Source organism: Scomber scombrus, chromosome 13 (assembly GCF_963691925.1).
Source record: "Scomber scombrus chromosome 13, fScoSco1.1, whole genome shotgun sequence".
Classification (NCBI taxonomy): Eukaryota; Metazoa; Chordata; class Actinopteri; order Scombriformes; family Scombridae; genus Scomber; species Scomber scombrus.
Window position 1 is genome coordinate 1,723,534 of NC_084982.1, and position 9,566 is coordinate 1,733,099.

At 38.7% G+C, this 9,566-nt stretch overlaps 1 protein-coding gene across 1 annotated transcript; it reads right to left on the bottom strand.

Moving 5' to 3' along the window:
• Window positions 1-236: 236 nt before the first annotated feature.
• LOC133992853 (ADP-ribosylation factor-like protein 4C) lies at window positions 237-1,620 on the bottom strand. Its single transcript, XM_062431623.1, has one exon. It carries the CDS (start codon window positions 1,098-1,100, stop codon window positions 522-524), a length of 579 nt encoding a protein of 192 aa, XP_062287607.1. The 5' UTR covers window positions 1,101-1,620; the 3' UTR covers window positions 237-521.
• Window positions 1,621-9,566: the final 7,946 nt, after the last annotated feature.

Genomic DNA, 9,566 nt, shown 5'->3' on the forward strand with positions numbered 1-9,566 from the left:
CCACGTGCAAAATCAAACGTGTGTTTCCACAGAGGACATCCTGTGGGTGGAAATCATAAAAAAAAACAAAAAAAACATTGGAGTCCATAAAAGTGGTCAGAGAGCCACAGCACCAGCACAGGAGCTGCTTCTTCAAAGTCCAACTGAGTTCATGAAAAAAGCAGCAGCAGATAAAAACAGGCCCGCCCGTTTCTCTCCCCCCTCCTCCTCCTCTTCCACCTCCTCCTCCTCCTCCTCCCCAGTGCTGTAGATCTCAAAGTGTCAATTCAAGTTTCTTAATTTTTTTTGACTATTTGGTTCAACTTATCTTGTGTTTTTATATCCTTGCAGCCAATGAGGCAGCCTCCTGTGTGCAAAAGCATCATTCAGCAGGGCTTCACAGCTTTAATCCAAACAAGAGGATATTTTATTTTGAAAAATCACTGCAAAGTAAACGTGTGTTTTTAGGGGGGCAACACTGGCACAACCCGGATTCCTTACAGTAAATCTGACTGAAACATTGTCCACTGATCCAGCAGCTGTTACCGCTTCTTTTTCTGCTTCAGGGATTTCCTCCTCTTCAGTATCATCTCATACAGTTTGTCCATCCCCTCGTGAAGCCCCTCGCCTATTATAGCGCACGCGGGCTGGATGTGATAAGTGGTGGAGGGGGTGAGCTCGTGCAGGGCCAGCTGCTTCTCTATATCCGCCACAGGCAGAGATTTGGGCAGGTCCTGCTTGTTAGCGATGACCAGCAGCGGTGTGCCCTGGTTCTCTGCGAACTTGGTGACTTTGTGCAGTTCGGTCTTGGCTTCCTCCAGCCTGTCAACATCCACAGAGTCCACAACGTAAATGATCCCATCAGTGCACCGGCTGTAGGACTTCCACAGTGGCCTCAGCTTCTCTTGGCCTCCAACGTCCCAGAAATGACAGCTGATGCCCTTGGCGGTGCCGTTACTCAGCTTGATCTTCTCGGTGTTGAATCCGATTGTAGGTACAGTGTTGACAAATTCGTTGAATTTGAGTCTGTAAAGAACGGTGGTTTTCCCAGCAGAGTCCAAACCCAGCATGACGATGTGAAGAGACTGGAAGGCAGAGATGTTGGAGAAGCTGTTGCCCATTTTGGCGTGTTATTCTGGAGCAGCTGGGTGTGTGTGTTTTTTTTTTTTTTTTTAATCCGCCCTGAGTTCTGGATATAGCACCTGTGTTCAGATCTCGCGTATTAATTCCTGAGGCTGAGGGTGTAATAATTCTCCAGGTGGAGGTGGGGGTTGAGGCTGAGGTGGTGGTGCGCAGGCCCCGGTGCGCTCTGGATGACTGATCGGCTCTGCTGTGGCCGTCAGCAGCAGCGGGGTCATTAGTATTCTCCTCATGCACTCGCATCCATTCGGCGACGCTGAAGCTCCACACTGCTTGAGGACAGAGACAGAGACAGAAGGATGATACAATAAACACCTTCCTCTGTGATGAGTCAGTCCTCCACACTCAACACAAAAGTCTTGCGCACAAACAGGTTTGTTCTCTCAGTGATCGGACTGTGTTCCGTTCCTTTTTTTTTTTGGGTCCAACCGGTAAAAATAACGCGTAAAATCCACAGATCGGTTGACCGGTTGGTGTCGGACGCTGCTGCTCTGACGGTAGCTGCAGCTGTTCTGTAGTGAGGCTGACAAAACAAGACCGCAAAACAAGAGGCAGCCCCCGCTACGCTCCACCCCGCCGGGACATGTGCCAATGAGACAGCGAGTGTCTACAAGAGCTGTCCCCATAGAGATATATACACATACGCACACACACACACACACACACGCACATACACATTCACATACCCAACACAACTTAAAACTACTGAATGAGCATCACTCGTTTCATGACATTTTGGAGAGACGACCATCAGAATAAATAAATGAGATGAAGTTGTATTTTTTTGATGGCTCTACATCTTATATTGAATTTATATATATGTGATGAATTCATATATGTATTCATTCATTTGTGACAGAATCAAAGCAACAGAAGAAAGGCATGAACATCTACTGTGATAAATACTACTCTATACTGTGTGTAAGTTAATTCGAAGTATCATCACATAAGAAAGAGCTTGTTGATTATGTTGATGATGATCATGTAGGCAACTGCGCCCCCTTCTGTACAAACACATAAAACACCAACAAAATGACATTAACCTTCCTGTCGTCCTCCCGGGTCAAATTGACCCCGTCTGTTTTGACTGTTCCTTCTTTCCTCCCTTCCTTCCTTCCATCTGTCCTTCCTCCCTCCCTCCTTCTCTCTTTCTTTCTTTCCTTCCTCCCTTTTCTTTCTTTCTTCCTTCTGTCCTTCCTTCCTCCCTCCCTCCTTCTTTCCTTCCCTCCTTCTTTCCTCCCTCCCTCCTTCTCTTTCTTTCCTCCCCATTACCTTCCTTCTTTCCTCTGTCCTTTTTTCCTTCCTTCCTCCCTTCCTCTTTTCCTTTCTCCCCCCTTCCCTCCTACCTTCCTTCCTTTTTCATTCCTCCCTTCCTTCCTTCCTCCCTCCCTCCCTCCCTCCTTTCCTTCCTTCTTCCTCCCTTCCTTCCTTCCTCCCTCCCTCCTTTCCTTCCTTGACTCGAGGACAACAGGAGGGTTAAAAATGAAGTAACAGTTTACTGCCTATTTAGATAGATAGATAGATAGATAGATAGATAGATAGATAGATAGATAGATAGATAGATAGATAGATAGATAGATAGATAGATAGATAGATAGATAGATAGATAGATAATAATAATATATATAGTATTCAGTTAATAAACATTTCATTTATGGTTTGTAACACTGTACTGTGGTTAGAAATGTTTAGTGTTTGTTAACAATTATAACACTTCTATAAAAACATCATTTACATTATTACCACTTCACTTCATTATCATCCATCATGTTCACACAGCAGCAGCCAACATGAATCCACAGCCCTGTATGTGTGTGTTCTTGTTTTTCACAATAAAACAAATGAGGGAAAAAAAGATTCTGTTCATCGTATTATTATTGTTGTGGTTTTTATCACACATTTCAACCAAAGACCAAGGGAAATTAATTAGACTTTTTACTAATGGAAAATGTAACCCTCACCTACTGCTCATATTCTGACTCATTATTAGTCTCTACACCAATTCACATTCATCAGTCGTTAATAAATGTTTGATTAATCCTTAATGAAGCTGTCAGAGAGTGAACAGTGTATTCTATTTATTTATCACTATTTTATGGTCCAGGAGAACATTTTATGATATATATATATTTATTTATACAAATATATATATAAATTAAGATGCATTTTATTTCCACTTGTGTATACTGTGGGTCACATCAGGAGATGTCCAGCTAAAAGGGTTTGTATTTATATGGAGTTTTTTTTAAAACTGTAAAAAATGGGTCAAATTCGACCGTAAATAGTATGTAAGGATAAACACAGAACAGTGATTGATCTTTAAAGGTATAGTTTCTCATGAACAAAAGAACCATAGTTAATATTCCTTTTTTTAATGTAGCCTATAGATTTGTACTGTAGAGGTTATTATACCCAATTAATACATTGAATCACATGCAATTACAAAAAAGCTGAACCTGCTTGAATGCGTCAAAAGTTAGTTTTGGAGTAAGGACTAAACTCATATCAAGTCATAATAGCTGCTGTGTAGCTCCGTGTGTGTGCAGGTGTGTGTTGTGATTAGTTGCGCCCCCTTGTGTTGCAGTAAGAAAGGGCCAAGCTATATAACAACACTGATGTCATCCGTGTGTGTGTATGTGTGTGACCTCACAATTCCTCTCTGTGTCAGTGTGCAGGGCCTTTTAAAAAATAACTTTAAACTTTCATAACTGCAATAGTCACATCCATAGACTGGAGGACATACTTTACTTAACCAACATGTTTGACCAGAGGACTGTTATTAGAATTACTGCAGAATAAACCCTGTGTAGGAATTAGCTTTAAGTAATGTGTTAACACTTCAACCTGGTGGCACAACAGTTCTTTATCATTTAAAGGATCAGTTCAAGATTTTTCAAGTCTGTTTTAAAACAGGTGAAGTGTCCATATGAACACTGAAACAGGGTTTTCTTTCTGTAATCATTCCTCCTGTTCATACCGACCATTAGAAGAGTCCTTCTTAATGTAAATGATGGGGAAAAATCTACAGCCCTCCCTCAGAAAAATCTGAAGCTATAGAGACTTCAGCTGCTGTACTTAAACTCCAAATGAAGTTTTTTTAATACAGAATGTGCCTTTCTGTTACCATTCCTCCACTGCAGCTCAACAAGTCCAAGAAAATACAAAGAGGACATTCTCTACTAAAAAAGACAATTACTTTGGAAGAGATCTACTTGATTTGACTCGTTTGGACAGCTGAAGCTTCACATTAGCTTCAGATACACATTTAAATACATTTTAGCACAACATTAGAACTGTGGATTTACAGTGAAGCACAATGAAAAGGGATCAGTATGAAAAGCTGGAACTGAAGAGCTTAACCTGTTTCACTGTACATTTAGGCTCCTTACTGTTATTTTAAGACTAAAAATAATATTTTACTTTTGGTAGTTTGATACATACATGCATTACAGTTACATTTACTTGTTTTCATACACAAATCAAAGAAAATAAAGACATGTAATAACCATAATAACATACACAAAAAACAACAGAGCTTATGATTTTATTGATTAAAGTGAGCCCCCCCAGAGTAGGATTATATAAAGACTCAAACATTTCATGGTTCCAGCTCATCTAATATTAGGATTGTAATGGATGCAGAGATTGAAGGCAAAAGCCGAAGAAAAATGTATCTATTCTGAGCAAAACTAAACTAAAGACCAGGCTGAGCTGAACAGATCAGATAATCCAATACATTTGGTCTGCAAACCAAGATTTAACCACAGACAGAACTAATACGTTGCTTGGGAACAGGTGGCTAGACGAGGGCAGACTGAGAGGACACTGGGGACAGAGCAGGGTTAATGAGACCGCTACAGGACAGGTGTGAAGGCTGGGGGGGGGGGGGGGGGGGGGGGGGACACAGTGAGGGCAGAGCTGAGCTAATGAACATGATGCAGGGCAGGTGTGGAGGGACACATGATGGTCAGGGAAGGAGTGCAGGTACACACAAGTGAACATGAGGAAACTGAAAATCAAAACCCAGAAAACACACTCTTCTCTTACACAGCCTAGCAAACATTAAACCATCCAAGAAAAACACCCATGAACATTAACCCACGTAAACACCAGCTGACCAATAGTGCAGTGCAGTCCTTCAAACAACAATCCAAATATACATATACTTTACTTGGTCATCACACTCAAATACACACGTATAAATAAAGTAAACACTCATATTTTCTTGTTTTCTTCATCTCCCGTAGAAACAGTGACAAACCAAAAGGAAACAAATAAATAAATAAATATAGCAGTGCCTGACCAAAAAGGTGTCTGGCTGAAGCATTTGCTTATAACATTGACCCTTTATACATGAGTAGATCATGAATAGAGTATGTGCAACACAACCACAATACATTTATAATAATTGGCTATATACATAATACAGTGAAAATAGGGGCTGAACAACAGAGAGAAGTAAAACACCAGAAAACCAAGAGAACACAAAGTCTTTCAAATCATGAGGCCATGACAATAATTTACTGTTTTATATCATTATAAATTAAATATCATTATGTTTGGACTGTTGGTTAGAATAGAATAGAATAGAATAGAATAAAACTTTATTGTCCACCATGGTGGAAAACTGTCTTTGTCTCAACATAACAGACATGCAGTAGACAGAAATGACATAAACACCATAGAATCCATAAAATAACATCAAATTATTCATAAAATACATAAATACATCAAATATGTAAGGAATAGAAAAGCAAGTGCATAACGGTTCCTGTTTGCGTATATTGATCATTTGGAAGTGTTTAAAATATGAATTGCACTTGGAATTAAATACTTCCTATAAATATTCTTGGTTGCCAAAGGAACTCTATAGCGCCTCCCAGAGGTCAAAAGCTCAAACTGGTCAGAGAGAGGATGAGAGCTGTCAGCGACAATGCTCCTCGCTTTCTACCTCATCCTCTCAGTGAACAGCTGGTTCAAAGAGATTTGAGGTGAACCAACTATAAGACTAATATCTTAAAGAGTGAGCTCAGATGAAAGGTTAGAACACTCTCTACAAGACTCTTGTACACAACTTCTAATATCTTCTGGCTGACACCGAGGCGGCAGATCCTTCTCAGTAGGTAGAGTCTTTATTAACAGAGAAGCTCATCTGAGAGTCCAAAACTGTACCAAGATACTTAAAGTTAACCACAGTTTCAACAGACTGGTCAATGAGTGAAACTGGCTTAATGATCCCATCCTGTTTTGTGGAGAGTCCACATTAATAACAAGCTGGCTGCTGTGACACAAGGTTTCCAAAGCTTTTACCTTGGCTAAACATGGAGCTTCACTAACAGAGTCGCTTTTTTGTAGAAGCCCAACTAAGGCCACATCGTCTGCATATTTAACCAGTTTAAAATCATTGTCATTGATCATAAAATCATTAGTAAAAAGAGAAAAGAGAGAAAAGCACAGGGGAAAGAACACAGCCTAGTGGGCAGCCTGTGCTCACAGTGAGCACATTTGACAGCAGGACAGAAAATCTCTGATCCGGAGAATTCGACTCTTATTAATGTTAAGATTGCTTAACCTTCTTAGAAGAATAGATGTCTTCATGGAATAAAAAGCAGAGCATCAAGGGAATGGATCAAGCCTTGTGTTGTATTTCTGTAGAGGCTGACATCATTGACGACCCCTTTCTGCTCAAGGGTCCCTGGGCACTAGCCCAGATTGCCTGTGTGATAGATGGTTGCCACCCACATGTACATGAGAAATATTTGTAAAGCAAAGCAGTTAAACAGGGCAGTTGTTTCTAATCCAATCAGAATCGCCTTGGTTCTTACTGGATCAGAAATGATTACACTGTAAAATAGGATTTTGCATGTTTGTTATGTCAACATATTGTTTTATGTACGTTTGACTAACGATTACTGAAGTTGTTGTAATAACATAACATTTCTAGTTAAAAAACGTCTCAACTACCAAATAAATGTCAAAATGAAATTTCATGACCATTTGAATCAGTAATGTATGTCAACTTGATTTAGGAGGTTATAAGGGGGCTGCGTGGATTTAAATTCTTGCACCATCACGTTTTTGTGCTCCGCCCACCTCTTTCGACCAAACCATAACTGCTTGTTGGAGCAGCGGAAAGACGAGCCAGGACGTTTTTGGTGAGCTTTCTTTTGTTTTCTGTCAAGTTTCAATATGATTTGTAGTGGTGGTTTAAAAAGGTGATTAAGCTTAAGTTTTCGACCAGTGAAAAAGAAAAGCTTGAATTCAGAAGGTGAACTGTTGTTTTTTTTTGTTAAATAGGAGATATAAGTGTAAGAAGATTTCCTTTTTTTTTTTTTTACGTTTTGTGAGTTTATTTTGATTATATATTGAGGTAATTAAGTTGAAAACTCCTGAACTCGCCCCGTAAACCTGCAGTTCAAAATTTGTGTAAACTCTTCAAATAGTAGAAAATGTCCAGCTGTCAGACGTTTGTGGTACTTTTGGATGCACTAATGCAAGAAAAAAATAACTACACATTTGGGAAGTTAGTGAAATGAGTGTACCAGATGCACGAAAATACATGATAGGATCCTAGGACCACGAAGCTCCAAGCTGAAAATGTTTTAAGTGTTTTACTTCTGCAGTGGAGTATGGCAGACCATCTGGGTCAAAGGCGATTTTGGTCTGACTTTGGGGGGAAAGTCCAAGCTACCATCTGCACGATTTCAGAAACCCAGTTTTCGGAAATGTAGGGCTCCAGAGAGTGGCCCCGACAACTCACCAGACTTGTAGCCTACTACCGTGGGGTGCTCTTTGGGCTGCCTTAAATAGGATTTTGGCCTCTTTAACTGTGGTTTTCTTCCACTTTTGTCCCACTGACCGATTGGCATCCATGACCTACATCAGTGGTCCTTGAGGTTGGAGTGATCCTGCCTGATATGAAGGACATCCTGCATGCCATTGCCTCACTGATGCTCTCAACATAGACTATCCAAAGGAACTAAGGTCATTCAGAAGGTCCTGATGAACATCGGTGGAGGACAGTGTTCCTCACTTGTGCATGGTTTAAGGAACAGACTCCTGCAGAAAACCTTGTAAGGTTGTGTTCTGATGACTCATCTGAAGCTAAAACTTCAAATACTGAAGTTCATGCTCTAAAGTTCAAGCTTTCAAATTCATGTTTCTAAGTTCAAGTTTTGCACAATTTTTGAAAATGCTTTTGTATTTTTGCAATTTTTGTGTTTCTAAAATAGGCACATAGTGACATGTGAAAGCCCATTTCATAAAGTTAAAGAAAAAATATCCCTATAGAAAGCCATCATTATGAGATAAAATTCGAAATTATGAGTTAAAAAAATCTAAATGATGAGAAAGTCAGTTATGAGATAAAAAAAAGTCTAAATATGAGACAAAGTTTACATTATGAGAGAGTCAAATGTGGGATAAAAAGTTGAGATCATATCGTATAATAATTTCAACTTTCTATCATAATTTTGGCTTTTAAAAAAATCTCATAACGTCTTACTCTGGATATTTTTTTTCTTTTACTTGTGGAAATGGGCTTTGATACAGACATATCTGCAGACAGTTTGTATGTAAAGTCTTTGGTCACCATGGCACTTGTTTAATTCCTCTGTATTCATTATCATTGAGAGAGTTTGTGTTTGACTTCAATGTGCTGTCTTTGTTATTCAAGGAGTTTTAAGTCTTAACTGACAAAATATCTGCACAAATAAACGTTTAACTGGTTGCATTTTAATTAGTGGTGTCATATTTCCCTTTGAAACAAACTTGCTAAAGCCATTAATTAAGGTTACTGTAATAGTTATTTTGTTAAACCGGTGTTTAACTTAAATGACTTTAATTAGATTTCGCTATGCATGATTTTGAATGATTAGGTCAAATAGCCAATCTGAAATAGATTTTGTAGTCTAGACAACTGGAAATGGAGTGAAATAATGTACATTAAATCTGTTGTACTAAGACAGTTATTACAACAGGCCACATGAGTGAAGAAATGTTAGATAAATTCAATGAATTATTAAATATAATTTAAGCTTTTAATTAAGCTGAAATAGATTTTCAAATTCAAACAACTAACTCATCAATTCCATCAATTAACTAATTCAAGTCAACTTGACTGAAACAAAAAGTTTACACAACTAACCATTTTATTTAAGCTGACATATATGTATAAGTTTGAACCACTAGCACAATAATTTCAATAAATTATTAAATATAAATGAACCAAACTAATGTAGAGGTTTACATAACAAAGGATATTTAAGCAAGATAATGTTAGAACAACAAATTATGTTCTTTCATTTAAATCAAAATTTTAAGGCAGCCCGTTCTCTCGTAATTTAAAGTTGAAACAACTTGTTAGATTTTACAGTGCACAAACAAATCTTGAGTTTGCATTTATAATTTAAAGTTCTCATGATATGTGTATTAGTGTAACTTTAAGT

What these genes read in the sequence shown, in the direction of transcription:
- LOC133992853 (XM_062431623.1), bottom strand. Translation starts at nt 1,100, where the DNA reads ATGGGCAACAGCTTCTCCAACATCTCTGCCTTCCAGTCTCTTCACATC.